This window comes from Lissotriton vulgaris, chromosome 4_1, assembly GCF_964263255.1.
Source record: "Lissotriton vulgaris chromosome 4_1, aLisVul1.2, whole genome shotgun sequence".
In the NCBI taxonomy this organism is placed as follows: domain Eukaryota; kingdom Metazoa; phylum Chordata; class Amphibia; order Caudata; family Salamandridae; genus Lissotriton; species Lissotriton vulgaris.
The window spans coordinates 1208872876-1208890853 of NC_141691.1; the positions used below are offsets into that span (position 1 = coordinate 1208872876).

At 43.6% G+C, this 17978-nt stretch overlaps 1 protein-coding gene across 1 annotated transcript in view; it reads left to right on the forward strand.

Annotated features, from left to right (window-relative positions):
* The first annotated feature begins 6780 nt into the window (after positions 1 to 6780).
* LOC147723050 (uncharacterized) overlaps positions 6781 to 17978 on the forward strand; it is a 555558-nt gene continuing 544360 nt past the window's right edge. The window contains exon 1 of the mRNA XM_086966920.1: positions 6781 to 6995. Coding sequence (XP_086823046.1) covers positions 6806 to 6995 — 190 coding nt within the window. The 5' untranslated portion in view covers positions 6781 to 6805. The remainder of the gene's footprint in view (positions 6996 to 17978) is intronic.

Genomic DNA, 17978 nt, shown 5'->3' on the forward strand with positions numbered 1-17978 from the left:
CTTCTCCTGTTTCGTCTCCTCTTTTCTTCGTTGCGAAGAAGTCTGGGGATTTGAGGGCTTGTATTGATTATAGAGCGGTTAATAAAGCAACCATTAAGAATAGGTATCCGTTGCCTTTGATTCCAGTGCTTCTTAATCAAATTAAAGGTTCTAGTGTTTACACCAAACTGGATCTTAGAGGAGCATATCATCTAATTAGAGTCAAAGAAGGCGACGAGTGGAAGACCGCTTTTCGTACGAAATTTGGTCTTTTTGAGTATACGGTTATGCCTTTTGGTCTTTGCAACGCTCCAGCGGCCTTTCAATACTTTATTAATGAGGTCTTGCATGATCTATTGGATGTCTGTTGTATTGTTTATATTGACGACATCTTAATTTATTCTAAGAATATGGAAGAGCATATACAACATGTTCAGTTAGTATTACAGAAATTGAGAGATAATTCTCTTTATGCTAAATTGGAAAAATGCGTTTTCAATGCTTCTCAAGTGGAATTTCTTGGCTATTGTTTATCACCTGAGGGAATTCATATGGATCCAAAGAAAGTTGAAGCAATTTTAACTTGGCCAATTCCTGCTTCAATTAAAGACACACAAAGAATTCTAGGATTTGCTAATTTTTATAGGCGATTCATTTCTAAGTTTTCAGAAATTGTTACTCCTATTACCCAGTTATTGAAAAAAGGGAAAGTCTTTTCTTGGACTGAGGAAGCCGACCTAGCATTTTCATTGTTGAAGAAGGCTTTTACCTCTGCTCCTATTTTGGTTCAACCTGATCCTGACAGGCCTTTCTTTGTAGAAGCAGATGCTTCACAGACTGCTATTGGTGGTGTGTTGCTTCAAAAGGATACAAATACTGGTCACCTTCATCCAATCGCCTTTTTCTCTAGGAAACTACTTTTGGCTGAGCAGAATTATACTATTGCAGAACGAGAATTGTTAGCCATTAAAGATGTGTTTCAAGAATGGAGGCATCATCTTTTGGGGGCTAAACACACTATTACTGTTTATTCTGACCATAAAAATTTACAATTTTATTCCACTGTTAAGGCTTTTACTCCTAGACAAATGAGGTGGTTGCAATTCTTTAGTGAATTTGATTTTTTGATTATGTATCGACCAGGGAAGAAGCAGCTGTTATCTGATACACTTTCACGTTTAGTTTGTGAAAAAGATTTAAATACTATGAAGGATCCTCCCAGCATTTTGCCTTTAGAAAAAATTGCTGCTGAAATCCATTCAGAAAGTTTCTTGGATTCCGTTAAAAAGGAATTAAAGAACTTTGATGTTCAAGAATGGTTATTTAAAAAAGGTAATTCCGTTAGAGATGTTTTTTTTTATCACAATGACAAATTGTTTATTCCCACAAGAGATTTACAGGATAAGGTCATGCGATGGAATCATGAGTTGGCAATTGCTGCACATCCAGGTATTAACAAAACCCTGGATTTATGTCAACGTCATTTTTGGTGGGAAAAAATGATTTCTATGATTCAACAATTTGTGAAAGCCTGTCCAGTTTGTTCACGTCAAAAGGCTTTACATGAAGTTCCAATGGGTTTACTTCGTCCTATGACTATTCCTCCTCATCCCTGGCATACAATCAGTTTAGATTTTATTACTGATCTCCCTAAGTCTAATGGTTTTACCACAGTTCTTGCGGTGGTGGATCTGTTATCTAAAATGGGACATTTTATCCCGTTACACAAGATTCCCTCTGCAACTGAATTCAGTACTGTATTTTTATCTAATATTGTGAAACTTCATGGTCTGCCCTCAAAAATTATTTCGGATAGGGGTCCTCAGTTCATTTCTAAATTCTGGTCACAACTCAGTAAAATGTTGGGAATCGAGTTGGCTCTGTCTTCTTCTTTTCACCCACAGACGGATGGTCAGACAGAGAGATTGAATCAGCATGTTGAACAGGGTTTAAGATGTTTGTTAACTACCTCCTCTTACCCTTGGGATGAAGTGTTACCATGGGCTGAATTTTCTTATAATAACACGACTCATTCAGCTTTGGGTTGTTCTCCTTTTTATTTTCTCACTGGTCAACATCCAAGATCTATTCCTATACTCTTACCTGATGAACAATTGTCTATGCCAGCAGTTACTGATAGGTTAACTCATCTGTTGGATATCCAAGATAAGGCTAGAAAACAATGGGTCAAAAGTAAATTATCTATGAAAAAGACTGCTGATTCTCATCGTAAAGCTGCTCCTTTGTATAAGGAAGGTCAGTTGGTATGGTTATCCACTAGAAACATTCAGTTGGAGGGTCCCAGGAAGTTGAAGCCTAGATATATTGGACCTTTTGAAATTAAAGAAAGTTTTGAACCCTGTATCTGTGAAATTAGTTTTACCTGAGGAATATGCCATTCACCCTGTTTTTCATGTTTCTCTGTTGAAACCTTTTGAACCTTCTACTCGTGCTGATAATCCACCACCGCCAGTAATTGTCGGTGACCATGTTGAGTACGAGGTTAAATCCATTCTTGATTCCAAAAGGATTCGGGGTGCCTTGTTTTATTTGGTTGACTGGAAGGGTTATGATCCTTCTGAGCGATCTTGGGAACCTGAAAAAAATGTTCATGCTCCTAGACTTGTTAGATCTTTTCATGCTCTGCATCCTGATAAACCTAGACCTGTAAGACAACCTTTGGGGGGAGGAACTGTTAGGGGTGTTACCGGCCGTCTTAATTAGGTTCGGACCCAGAATGGATTCAGTGTATATATATTTAAAGTCAACAGGGTTGATTTAGGTTAGTGAATTAATTAGTGTATTATTTTAATGTTAAGTTTAATCAAAATCCTTTTTGAAATGTATTCTGTAGCAATTGCCTTTAGCAATGCTTGTTGGTTATTTAATTTCATAATGTGCCGTTTTCCTAGACTGTGAGCTCATGGGAGACAGGCTCGTGTCTGTCCTCGCGCTTGGTGTCATGAAGAGGGAGCCTCGCGCTGGTCTCGTGGCTGAAGCTATAAATACATGCTTCAGCCAACTGCCAAACGCTTTGTCTCTCGTTGTTCCTAGCGAGAGCTTCTGTCCCCGCGTTGGAAATTCCTCTGGCCTTGAAAAGCTCCAGTTAACCTCTGGGTTAATCTTGCCCCGTAACTCTTCCCTGAAATCCTGTTCCGAGAGGTCTCGGAAGCCCTGGCTGTCAGCGCCGCTGATGAATCTTCGAAGACGACGTGACAGCATAACTCCGAGTCAGCCGGGAGGTTGTTAACCCGCTCGCTCATCTCTGCCGGCTGGCAGTTCGAGTCTCCTGTCTACCCCTCGCAGCACTTCTAGAAAAGGACAGTAAGAGTTTAAATTATTCTTAACAATTGCCACGAACAATTGGGGTCAATGTAGAGGTGGCAAGGGTGATTTACAGGAAGTCGCTCTTGACATTAAAGAGACTAGCGCGTCGAGGAGTGCAGCTCTAAAAACAAGCATTGGCAAGTCACTCAGGAAAGTGAGCTGGAGCTAATTAACTTTTGTTTTAGCGCGAGTTTCACGGAGAGTTGCCAAACAAGACTTTCTAGAGACTAAAGACTGCAATTGAACTGAGCCAAACTTAGAACTGACTTATGTGTTCAAAAGCGGACTGAGAACATAAACAAGCCTTGATAAAGGCAAAGTGTAAAATAGGCTATCAGAATCTATCTGAACTAATAGTGATAAGTTAACTTTTAAACTGAGTTTGTAAGAAAGGTTAGAGTATTTACAAGTGTTGTCAGGAATAGCAACCTTAGATTGTAGTGAGATTTTGGATAGGCTGTTATTTTCTGTCTTCCAACTGCAGAATCTCCTAACAGAAGAATTACTAAAAGACTCAGGTATGGGCTTGCATGAAGTTTCTGTGTTCCGTTAAAACTAACCAAACTAATCTAGTTAGCCTGTCTTCTCAGTAAAAGTGTTAAGCTATTCTGACATGTTATGCTTACTTGAAGGTGTCAAGACTCAGAGCCAGAGCTAAAACTACTTTTTAAGTGCGAACAAGGGTCAGACGGATTAATGGTCAGTAAGCACAATGTTTAGTTATTTTAGTAGTTGGTTTTAAGGTCTTCAGTCGAGTAATTGCTGTTAATATTGCATCACAGTGTTGCGTGAAGGCAGCGCAGAACTTTCCTAACTGAAGGTCCACGGCCCGGAGCACTTTCAAGAGAGAGAGACAACCGTAGATATAATCTTGTATAATTTGTTGTGAGTCTCTCTGTCCACTTCCCCTTTCCCTGGGGGAGAAGTCAATCCAGTCAGTGTCAAGGTCCTGATTGGGTTGGTTGATCCTTGAGGGAGCTGGGAGCTTGCAGCTCGAGAGGAAACGTCAGAAGAGTCTCGCTGGACTCTTCAACACTGTATCCCCCCAGTGCTCTCACTATTTCATACATACACAAGCCACAATCCGGTGGGTATACACATTGACCACAATCAATGCTCTCATTAACGCCACTTTTCCTAACGGCGATCTCATTACACACCGGGTTCCTCTGGTGCTCTCGCAAGCCACAATCTTGTGGGTATACACATTGACCACGGTCAATGCTATCATTAACGCCACTACACAACGACGATTACTTTCCTATGAATACCTTCAGCTCTCTCTCTCTCTCTTTCTCTATGTTGGGAAGTTTCTCTATCTACTGGGAATATAATATTATAGGTTAGGTGATGGATAGACAGGTCGATCCTCTCACACAAGAATGGCCAACTCACAATGTGCAAAGGTTGTTTCCTAATTTAAGTGCTCCTCTACTTCCTTGCTCAGTTACCATTTACCTGGACGGGAGATGCATCCGTTCACATAACAGCATCTGACTAGAAGAAAGGTTAACTTTATCATAAGACAACAACAATTACACAATAGTTCACTAAGAACTAGGGTACCTTTATTCGACAATAATAAAATATAACAACAATATAATACTGCAATATAACATATAGCCTGAAAAGCAAAAGGAAAGGATTAGAATGTGTGTGCACACTAATAAGAAAGGGTCAACGTCACCTTATGAGTACGAAGTCTGGACTCAGTTGTCATCTGGGTTCCCTTCTCGTCTGTGCCTTGGCTCATCTTAGGATCACCCCTGCAGTCACGGATACACATCTGCACCGCTATGCTCCGTCTCCTCTACTTCCTTCCAAGTCACTGGAACCTTCCTCTTATTCTCTGTGTCGTCTGCTGCACTCTCGCTGTTCTGCACTACTCCTCTCTCCTCTCGACCACGGACTATCTTCACCTTCCAACGTCGATCTTATAAATCAGTTTCTGCCGCTCTGGTATTCGTTCGCTCCGCTAACTTCTTCACTCTGTATGCCCTGATCTTAGTATCAAAGCTCGCCAGCTGCTCCAACTAAAATAACTTCAATCTTTCTGAGAGAGTATCAGCCCTCGGTCTTTCTCGGACTTCAAAATGGCGACTGTCTGCCTTAAGTTGATTATCTGCAATAATGCTAACGACTAGCTGCCATCTACTAACTGACTCCTGAACTCTCCGTGCTTTCGCTAATATGGAACCGTGTTCATGCATGGAAATTTACGGCCAGTAACCTGCCGCCCACCAAATTCTTGTACCACCCCATGCCAAGGACACGTTCTCAGCCGGCCGGCCTGATGTTATGTCTTTGACACAAAGAAAAATACAATCCTTCGATAAGGGCCAGCCTGAGCCGGTTCTCTCCAAGCGAACAACACCTTATAACTAAAACATTACATTTGACCTAAAAGCATCTCAAGCAGCCGAGGCAGAAAGAAAGATGGAGTCTCTCCCGTTCGAGGCCTACAAGGCCCGAAATAAGCATAACTCCATTAGAAATATGCTTGCAACCTTACAAAAGGACGGATTAATACTAATACTAAGGAATCTATTCATTAACATAAGTTTATAGACCCTAAGATGCAGAAAAGGGTAGGGAATTACATCAAACACCTGGTAAATAGGCCAGGTCTGAGGTTCTAATCCTCCTATTAGAATGATAGCAGGCTAAAGTCACCTTCACTCAAAAAGGGGCAGAAAACCCGGTCAGAACAGCATGCTACTTGGCAGAGTGCCTTGAACTCTCCCTCATCTGTCAAGGGGATCGGGGGTCTATTTATTTAAAGTTGCCTGTTGACTTTACTTCACCTAAGCCGCCATGCTTCAGTCCTGTGCTTGAAGCCATAGACTTCAAAGTAGACGGGACAGTAGTCAATATTTAAACATATTTGTTGGAATATAAAGGCGCTTTTCATAAATGAAGTGACACCAATGCGCAGCGCTTTATGCAGGGAACAATTTTTACAAGGCAGACAAACTTAAGTAGTGTCAATACTAAACAGCTTCTTGCATAGCCCTAATTAAAGACTCCTATTGCTGAGACCGATTGGCTGTGCCAGTGCTTGTTTTTCTTGGCGAGGACATCTCCCTCAGTAATACAAAACAAGCACTGACAAGGCTAAAAGGATGGAAGCGAACTCCAGACCTATTAGCGTTGTCAATTTTTGTACTGATTTTTTATCAAAACGCCCGTTGAAATGAAGTTTCTTTAGGGGATGTCTAAGGGACAGGACTTCCCATTTAGTGCTTATCTAATAGGACCCTAGCTTTTGCTGAGTCAGTCTCTCTCCACACTGCATTACTTCGTTTCACGTAGGCTTTGTGACCTACAGAAGAGAGTTAATGGTTTGTGAAACTTCCACTTCCTTCCACCGGTGCCTTTTGTTTTTTCACACCATCCAATTAACTTTTTTCCACCCTTTCTTCCTGAGGCGCTGCTGACAATTCAGTCTGCACACCGGGCTCGGAAAGTGGTCACCGTTTCTAATTTCTCGTCCCATCTTATGAAGTTTTATAATATTTTAGACATCTATAAGCTTTTTCACCAAAATACTCTTATCCCAAAGAACATTCAAGCCGCTGTATATTTCTCTGCAGCTGAAGCCATGTGGTTTTGGCCGCTTCTTCTTGTGGTTCCGAGCCTTTTCCTTTCTCCTGGTAACGGCATCCCGAGCTGCGGAGACTATTTGAAACGTGAGTTACTGCTTTTTTTCCCCCTTAATCTAAATAGTTAAACTGTCTGAGTTGTTCCCTGTTCATGACAGAACATTTGCAGTAAGCGAGTTTCGTGAGAATTGCTTGTCGTTTATCTCTTCTTTGTGAAGAAAACATAATTTGCAACTGACAATCTAATCATTTGTCTCAATTAAAAACTGACAATCCCATTGATAACGTTCTATCTAGGGGCTGCGTTTCTTGTACTGTTTTTCATTGCGGAATTAGCTTTTTCCACTCCACATACCAATGGATGGAATATGATGGCTTTGCTGCGCGGAATATTCACTCCGTGCAGTTAAAAGACCCAGGAGACCTGCAGTTGGGAAGTTTATAGGAACGCCCGCAGGGCAGGGCTGCTGTCCGCCGCTTCCGTTTCGCCCTCGGGTTGTTTTTACAGGGGGCGTTGGGGCATCCCTTTTGAATCCGACAGAATTTTTTGTTAAAATGCTACAGGTGTTTTTTTGTTTTTTTTGCCCTTGTAGCACACCCTTATTTTTCCCGTCCTATTGGAAACTATGATAAGATTCTAAATTAATATTTGAGTAAGCCAAAAGAACAGCTTGTGCCATAAATGTTTGCTCACGATTTTTTGTATTTACCGTTATAAGTATGTATTTAAAAATCCAATCATGCGTTGTTCTGTTGGATAAAACGTCAGGGCTGGCTTAAGGTGTCACATTTGGCATGGTATCGGCATTGTAACTACACCAAACAATTACTTTGTATATTATCTGTAAAGCGCTTTAACTCCTTGTACGTGGTAGTACTAGTAAGCGCTATCTCAGAACAGTTACAGTACAATACAATATCACACCCACTGCAAATTAGGGCATCCTCTGCGAGACACTGGGTGTGGAATAATTTTGTCAAGACGCCCGATATCTCTCATGATGGGCCTCTTCTTCAGTAATGCCCCTGGAGTGTGTGTGCCAGGCAGTGAACAGGTATTTAGAAACGTAGGACATCGCAAGGTGTGAAATGTCGCATCTACATAATCCTAAGGGTACCTCAGTTCAACTTATACTAAAATACAGCCGCATTGCTGCTGTTACGCTGTGGCATGTCGGAGACTGTGGAGCTGGTGAACTGCACTGGCACCCTCTGCTGTGGGTGTTTCTCGGCTGCGAGGATCGTGGTTCTCAAAGACTCGGTTTGCTTAGTCCCACTGGTGCATCCCTCGTTTTATACAACAATAATTTAAATATTTAAATTAGGCTGTAACATCTTCAAAGCCCTTGCTGGTCAGGGCCCTGCCTTCATCTCCTCCAGGATCCAAGATATGTCCCCTCACGCGAACTCCGCTCCTCTCACCTTAACCTGCTCACTATCCCCACCTTCAAACGCAAAAAACATGGTGGTCTCAGGTTTTCTTTTCTGGCCCCCCGTTTTTGGAATGCCCTCCCTACTGAGCTGAGACTGGTAACTTGCTACACTCAATTCCGAACTCTCCTTAAAACTCTCCTGTTCTCACAAGCCTATTAATAAAATCTTCTGTTACCCTCCTGCCGTCGTCCTTCCGATCTTAGCGCCATGAAACCGCTTGGTGTAAGTGCGCTGTATAAATAATTTTAACATAACATAATGTCCCCTATTCTGTCTGGCCCCAGGGAAGCCGAGGCAGCCTGTGCGGAGGCCCAGGCCGCTGTGCACAGCACTGGGAAGTCAGAACGGGTACTCTGGAGAGCGTGGACAGAGAAGGTAGTGTCAGTGAACCTCCAGAGCTGGCCTGGCCTTTGCCCCAGTGCTCCAATCACCCCCTGGGCAGACATGCATTTGCCACCCTCCCACTGCTGGTGAATAAAATGAGGCAGCAGCCCATTTTCACAGGCAAGTCTCCAGCAGGCTACAGAAATGCAGGGACTTGCCTCTGAACACACACCTCCGCATTCCCCCCAGTTCACTAGAATCACCTTAGCTCGGTCAGGCTAGGTCCAAGTTGTTTGGAGGCGAGGGGGTATTGATGTCAGCATGGAACTGGAGTTAGATGCAGGGGCACGGTAGGCAACTGATAGAGTACTTAAAACAGCGACCCTCACATTATAATAACAAGTACTGAAAATGCAGTAGGTCTCACATTTGTTTGAGTTAGAGTTATTGGCATTGTAAATGGCAATGTTGTTTCCCTATGTGTTATGGAGTGTATGTATGCGGTGTGTAGTAATATTATGTGGGTTGTATTGTATTAGTTGTGGCATTGTGTGGTGTAGATTTGTGTGGGGTGTTTTTTGTAGTGTAATTATGTGGTAGGGTGTGGTGTGAAATTATGTGGATAGTAATTATGTGGTATTGAGTGTAGTAGAATTTATGTGGATTGGGTTGTATGTTATAGAGCGCAATTATGTGGAATGATGCTTTCTTTTGTGGAGCAACATTTTTTAAAGGACACTCACAAAAGCAAATCTGAGGCGGCTGTAAACCCCATGAGTGAACACATTATGTTGAGAGACAGCGTATGCGCTGGCTAGGCTTGACTTAAAAATTAAAGTCTGGGCCTGGCAAGTAGGTTAACTTGCCAGGTCGAAATGGCTGTTTAGAACTGCACATACAGTGGCTGCATTTGCAGACCTAAGACATGTTTTCAAGTGCTACTTAAGTGGGTGGCACAATCAGTGCTGCAGACTCACTGGTAGCATTTATTTTACAGGCCCTGGGGACATGTAATGTACATTACTAGCAACTTATAAGTAAATTAAATATGCCAATTGGGTGAACAGCAATGTTACCATGTTTTCAATAAAGAACACATGCGCTTTAGCACGGATTAGCAGTGGTAAAGTGTTTAGATTCATAAAGGCAAAAAAACAAATTCAGCAAGAATGGGAGGTGAAGGCAAAAAGTTTGGGGGATACCCTGTAGAAATGGCCATTTCCAATGTAAACCCTAATACTTTAGGAGGCATTTGACCTAGTTGCTCTGAAAAGCACAGGAATTTTAATGGTGAAAAACCGAGAAGCGCTTCAAATCCAAGTCAATGATGTGCAGAAAAACAGGTTCGGCCCTCAGCATGCCAACTGGTGTTTTATGTGTCCTACTGTCACATAATGGGTAGGCTTACATAGTGGGACTAGCATATTTGCCATGATTTTTAGACAAATTCTGAGGTAGCTCCTTGGAAGAACCTAGAAGCAGTCAGTCATCACAAATCTAAAATCTGATGCAAATACAAGACTGCTCCCATGGTGACCTAGATATTAACCCCTTGCGTGTGCATGACGGAACCACGCCATCATGAGCCACGGGTGGCGTGTGCTCATGATGGCATAGTTCCGTCATGCTGCTGCCGGTCCGCACACGCGGCACTAATTCCCCGCCTGTGCGGGCAAATTAATGAGCGGGCGGGGTCATGACTGTAACACGCCGTCATGAGCACACGCCACCCGTGACTCATAACGGCGTGGTTCCGTCATGAGCACCGCAGCGCCGCGCTCACCCCCTAGCCCCCCACGCTGTGGCGGAATTTGCGGCGCAGGGAAGGGGTTAAACAACAACCCCTCTAAGAAGGACCTAAAGTGGAGTGTCCTTGAACATGTGATCCAAAGAAGAAGAGATGGTAACCTTGAAACCACATTACAGACAAAGGAAGACAAAAATAAGTTTCAGTGACTTATGCAAGCACTTACAGAGCTTACAAATGTTCACAGTTGCAAATCCAATACCTGTTGATGTCTTTCCTTAGTCAAGATTTGAAGACATGATAACAGAAGGGACAGCAACATGAATTCATTAAAGCACACAAAAGTAGGCCAAAGGAATTACTCTGCAGCTTCCCTAAACTCACAAGTACGGCATTTCTCAGCGGCTAGGGTCACTGCAAAACTACATCTAAAGGAGCCATGAACTCACGAAACATGCATTTATTGTAAAGAAAAGCAGTGCTTTTGAGACTCCAATCTCTAGCTAGATACGTTTTAAACCAGGCAGCGTCAAACAACCCCGTCCTTCGAAATTTAGGTTAATAATGTTCATCAGTGCTTCATTTTAACAGATCTAGGTCAAAGATGGGTCTCGCTGCATAGGGAGAACTGGCAGGACGCACGTGTGATAACGTGAGGGTGCAAACAATGTGAACATTGGAAAAGGGGGGAGGGGCTAAAGGGGCTGATGCCAGAGGGAGGTGATGGAAAAGTGAATAAGGTGGTAGAGAGTGATGGAAGTTGATAAAAGGTATGGGTGCAAGGCCACAGAGGGAATTACGGCTAGTTGGGTTGAATGACAGGTTGAAGGGTGGACCAGGCAGGGTAGATTAAGGCCATATGGCCTAAAAGGGAGGCATAAGTAAGAAATTGACATATAATGTGAATGGAGGGTGGCATAAGTAGGAGACAGGGGTATATAGTGGGAATGAAGGCTGGCACAAGCACCGTGGGGTGAACGTACTACAAGGAGGGTGGTAAAGAGAGAACATAAATGGCACAGACTAGTAGGAGGATGGTGGTACAGGAGTGAGGGCGGCTGCGTGAGGAGAGTGAAATGGCAAAGGAAGGTTCTATAGACCAGCAGAGGGGTGCTTCAGGAAGCTGGCCATGTACAAGAAGTGAAGCTGGAGGGGTGGTGGTATAGGCAGGATGGTGAACAGTAGAGATAGATAATAGATACAGAGGGACACAGAAACAGGGGGATATAGGAAAGGAGGAATGTAGAGACAAGAGAGAGGGTGGTACAAGGAGCAGGACCGTAGAGATGTTAATTAGATAATAGGACACAACGTGATTAGGTTTTTGGGGATCAGACAGGCAGGAGGGGACAGTGATCCAGGAAGAAAAGAATAGGGGAAGGCGGTGCAGATCAGAGAGCCAGGAAGGGAGAAAAGTGAGACAGGCCAGATCGAGGGTAAGGGACAAAGTAGGATGGTGCGAGGTGGTGTGTTGGAAGATCATGCAGGCAGGAGAGTGATGTACTTGTAACCGTGGTGTTACAAAATGGTGCAAAGGTCAGGGTGGCATTAGGAGCACAGGTGACACCAGCAACAGAGGGCTAGAGCGACATTGGGGCTACAGTATTTAAGGGGAAGGGGTGGCACAGGCAGTAGGAGAGGTGCAACCTGGACTAATGGGGGCCCTTGTATATAAAGGAAAGCGGATAAAAGAGAGCCATTGGGTGGGTAGAAGAGGTTGGAGGCATGAGGAGGGTAAGAGTACAGACAGTGGGGCAGAGAAGTAGGCTGGCCCTGCAGAAGGGTGGGGTACAGACAGCAGGATGCTAATGTAGCGGCAGGATGGGGGACAGAGTAAGAAGAGGGGTGACAGGCACGATAGATGCAACATAATAGAAAGGTAGACCAGACTGCCAGCTTGGCACATGAGGAGAGGATGCCAACATTTTTGGGGGTGAGCGGGATAGACAGCGTGTCAGCCAGAGATGGGTCATGGGAAAGGCACAAAGGGTAAAGTGAGCACAGGAACAGAGTAAAAAGACAGGTGAGAGGCACAGGGTACCCTCAGAGACCCAATCACTCACCAAGTAGGTGGCACCGCCCTCCTCGCTGCGGGACTTGGTCTGGGATGGAGAAGTGCATGTTCCCCATCTTGTGTGCCCCACTGTTCTCCAACATGGCAAACACCGTCTTGCGCCTGCCCCTTCCACACCTTTCCCTCTCCTGGAGTGCGCCGCAGCATCCTGGTGTGAACAACTTTTTGCCACTAACTTCGGGTCGCCAACTTAGATCGGGAAAGGGAGCCTCATGACAGAGGTGGTGTGATCTCAGTGCAGGCAAATTTTGGACATTACCTGCACTAAAGGTAGCATTCACAGCAAAAAAGCAGGGGTGTATTTCTATAAAACAAAAAAAATCAATGGCGCTGACATGCATGAAGCTTTCTGCCTGAACGCAAGGACCATTGATAATTTTCGCTGCCCTTGCTTGCCATGTCTTATGTAATGGACCCAAGAAAAAATAAAAACGTTGAGTTGGACGAGCCATGCACAGCAAGAGGTGCGGCTGCCATTATTAAGATGGATTAAAGAAACGAGTTGGGCAGAAGATAGAAAAAAAACAAGCAATAATTGGCACAAAAGCAACTATTTAAAAAAAGTTCTTTAAAACAACAACATCAAGGGGTACTTTCATTAAAGCGGATGGCAAAACAAGCAGCAACGGGTTGAAAGCAATAGAAAAGAAAAAATTCTCCCAAACAAGAGAGAAAGAAGTTACACGTAAGTACACTGCACTTTACCAGTGCTCTTGAGTCTTGAAAGGAAATGAGGTATCGGCTGTGGGAACTAGACAGGAGGCTGCAAAGCAGAGTGATGCTGGAGAGAACCAATGGTAAGCAGGAGGTGAGAATAGAGTGGTTTGATTAATTAAAGCAGGTCTTGCAGGTAGCACATGCGTGCTGCCAGGCTCAACCTAAAAACGTTTGGAAATACTAAATGAAATCACTGGAGCCCAAAGGCGAGGCATTGCAGTTTGCAGGACCTTTATGCAGGCAGTTCTTTTTGCCCCTCTGAAGATTTGTGCCCTTGTCCCAGCTCATCCATGCCAAAAGCCAGCCCTGCTTGTGGCCCCGGTTATGGCAGTTGAGTTGAGCCACTATTGACCCTGAAGAGCCAAGATAGGACCCTGAATTTATGGCCTGACTATAAGGGTAATGCATCCGGTCCAGGGAAGACATGGCTTGGCAGTTCGGGCTGGACTGTTCCCATGAGGCACAGGGTCAAGACTGATTTCCATATGGCCATGTCTGAACTGGGGTGGCTTGGTGAGCAAAATAACAATGGATTAAACCCAGATCTGTGACTGAGGTGAATGTTTTGCCATTGTGCAACATTCCGTCCATCATCTTGTGTGTTTTGCTGTTCACCCTATGTGGGAAGAGTATTCCCAGATGTGGGTACCGTGCTCCCTATGCCACTGGAATCAAGCTATCCTGGCTGAAGATGGCTGATAGCCAGAAACCGGTCCTAGGATGCTTGATTCTGGTCCAGGGAAGACATGGCTTGGCAGTTCGGGCTGGACTGTTCCCATGAGGCACAGGGTCAAGACTGATTTGCATATGGCCATGTCTGAACTGGGGTGGCTTGGTGAGCAAAATGATGATGGATTAAACCCAGATCTGTGACTGGGGTGAATGTTTTGCCATTGTGCAACATTCCGTCCATTATCTTGTGTTTTTTGCTGACTATACGGGTAATCAGATTTTCAGAACAAAAAAATCGGGAAAGCCATTTACATTGAAATAGAACTAAATGTTGGCACTGGTCAGTGCAATGCCATATTTTAGTCCTATTTCTACATAAGTGGCTGACCTGATTGATATATATATATATATATTCACAGAAAAAACCATAGGTTATACTCCATATATAGTTAGGAATTTGCATTTACAAAACCTTGAAAATTCAATGAAAAAACCATTGGTTTTAGGCCATATATAGTTAGGGATTTGCATTTAGAAAACCTTATTTTACTCGCATAAAACCATTGAAATTCCATATATAGTTATAAGCGCTAACTATATATCGCGCACCCGCAATCCACTGCTGATGATGTCACATATTACATCATTCATGACATGGTTAGTGACATCACTGATGACATCACTGATGACATCTCAAATGACATCACTGATGACATCACTGATTACAACATCCAGTGACTGTATGTTTCTGTAAAGTTAAAATATGTTTTACATATTGAAGAATGAGTAGATATATAAGTGTCTGGATGAAGGATTTAGTAGGTGCATGACTGACTGTATGAGTGAGTGATTAAATGTGTCTCACTGAGGGCATGAGTTAGTGACTAAACTGTCTTAATTTGTACATCATTATATCTGTTGTTCTACAAACTGCTGCATATGTTGATCAGTAGCTATATGAGTAACTGTATGGGTTATTGATTGGTTGTCCAAGTATTTGTATGGGAAACTGAGTGTGTGTGTATGGGTGGCTGGGAGGTGTGTGACTCTGTACATAGATGTGTGAGTAGTTGATTCACTATATGTATAGATTCAAAACTGCATGTGGAAACAGCTGTATGGGCGGTTGACTGTGCATGAGTGTATTAGTGAGTGAATGGATATCTCAGTGCTACATGTCAAATTAAGTACATATGTAAAACACAGTACATGTGAGAGTTGACATCTATAAATAACTGTGCATAAGAGCTAGTGAATGTGTGAGTGGCTGTATGGATCATTGTGAACATGTATCAGAGATTGTATAAGAGAGTAAAGTAAATATGTGTTAGTATATGTTTGAATAAGTAAGGTGTGTATAACTGTATAGTTGAGAAAATGGAGGTGTGATTGATTTTTGGCATAACTGACTAGGTGTGTGAGTAACTCCATGGATGAGTGACTGTCTGTTTACACTGATTGTATCTAAGGTTATATTAGAGTCTGAAGAGATTCATGGTATTATCACATGAATGATATCATCAGTGATGTGATCAGTCATGTCAAATGAGATGTTATCAGTGATGTCATCAGTGATGTCATTTGAGATGTCATCAGTGATGTCATCAGTGATGTCACTAACCATGTCATGAATGATGTAATATGTGACATCATCAGCAGTGGATTGCGGGTGCGCGATATATAGTTAGCGCTTATAACTATATATGGAATTTCAATGGTTTTATGCGAGTAAAATAAGGTTTTCTAAATGCAAATCCCTAACTATATATGGCCTAAAACCAATGGTTTTTTCATTGAATTTTCAAGGTTTTGTAAATGCAAATTCCTAACTATATATGGAGTATAACCTATGGTTTTTTCTGTGAATTTCAATGGTTTTTTAATAGCAAACATCAAAAGCTGTCAAATGTCAAGTACGTGATAGGTAAAAACGTTTTCGTGTTTATGCACGCTGATGTGCTTTGAACGCTGCCCCCCCTCCCCACTCCCCTCTTTTCTCTTAGTAGTACTCTCTCTTTGCAGATAGTGAACGGTAGTTAACGCAGACCTTTACCCCTGTTGTAATCCGTCGTACCTGCTTGTCTCTCCATTTGATTGATTATTATCCAAGCATTTACTGTTTTACAATTGGTTCTCTTTGGATCATTCTCTATTTACAAACAAGCACAAAGTCGCAATACTCTGTTTAGTCTTTGCAGATAGTGAAAAATCGTGTAAAAAAATAAAAGTAATCGAGCAAAATCAGTAGGCCACTAATTGGATCTCTTTTTAACCTCGGTAAAATACAAACATTAGGAATAACCCTTCATGAGAAATACGAAAATAGTGAAATGAATTGAGCTCCACACCATGAGGGCTGCAAAACAGCTCGACTCCGCCACCCACACCGCCCAAAATAACGGCAAACCCTATGCAAATATTATAAATATACACAACACACCACCAAAGAAACAGAATAAAACATTTTATTAAATAACTATTTACATAACTATTTTATACTTTTTATTGCCCGATCCGGCTAGCTCAATCGATCGAGCATGAAACTCATGCACTGATAACAAGCGTTGAGAGTTTGTAGAATGATGGCTTCAGATTTTCCACATACGGTGTAGTGGCGCGAACTGGCAGGGGCCGTTTGGATTCTACCCCTTCTCCAAATAAGATTTTCATACGTGAATGTTCGTTCATGCTTTTTGTCCCTGAGTTGCTTCCATGTCACTGCCTTACATAAATGGCATAAGTCTTGGTTATTGAGTGCCATACTTCAGAATTCTAAGCAGGTCTTGTAACACTGTTTAAACCTTATTGGCACCTGCTGCAGCTTCACTATTCAAAGTAAGTGGGGTCCATTTGTGGACCTGACTGCATTGGAAAACAATGTGATACGGTGCCTCCCTAAACCGCTTGACGGAGGCCCCCGAGGGGCGGTGAGATGGCGCGGACTGAGAGGGGGCGCTTGGCTCCTGCCCCCTCCCCAAGTCGTGTTGCCCTGGTGAGGCCTGAGATCGCCCCCGGCATAGGCGGCCGGCTCCCGGGGTCCGGCGGAATTTTTTCCCTTTTGAAGAATCTTTCATTCTGGACCTTGTCCCACAATCCGTTTCACCTGAAGACACGCTGTCGTAGGGCGCCCCTTTACCGTTTTAGTTGCCATTCCGCCCGCTTTTGGTACTCTGTGCCTCTTCCGCCATTCAGCTGTTTACCGCTCGCTCTTGCGACTACAACGTCTCGCTCACCATGTAGTTGAGTTGCTCCCGCTCTTAAGATTTGACCGAACTTTTTGGACTGCTGAAAGCGGTGGAATTCCGACCGCTGGTTGGTGGAGACATTTTGACTATATTCTGCACCTGCATTGTCGCGTAATGCGTCATATGACGCGACGCGTTAGCGCACCCGGAAGTGCTCCGGTGCGCAAGGCGCAGCTTCCCGGAAACGATCCAGAGCGCGCCGCGCAGCGCGTAACGTAAGCATAACAGGTCATGTGACTTGTTAATAAAACTTTTCATTGGTTCATTTTACTTTTCTTTTCCTAATTATGTAAGACTAGGTCATGTGACCTAAAAATAACACTTTTCATTGGATTAAAACATTTTTTTTCCCCAAACGATGAAAGCCCCACCTTGTTTCTGGATGTTTCAGACTGAAGCTGGCGTCACCATGAGAGCACCACCATCTCGTAGCTCCGTCGTGGCCATTCCGCAAGAAATCATGGCAGCCGCTCCCCACCGGAAGCCTGCGGGAGTCGAGGGCCCCCAAGACTTTTGTACAATCTTCAAGGCTGAGGGGACGCTTTCGAGAATGGAACCCAAGCCCTGGCAGACAAGCGTCCGAGTTCCAAGGTGTCCCAGGGCCATTTTACTGGACCAGGCCCAAATCCGAAGAGCCGGCCGCCATTTTAAGAGTCCTGTGGCAGCCGCCTACCGCTGCACCGCAAGAGTGGGAACAACTCAACTACATGGTGAGCGAGACGCTGTAGCCGTAAGAGCGGGCGGTAAACAGCTGAATGGCGGATGAGGCACAGTGTAGCAAAAGCGGGCGGAATGGCGACTGAAACGATAAAGGGACGCCCCACTACAGCAGACAAGCCTCCGCCATGTGCTTCAAA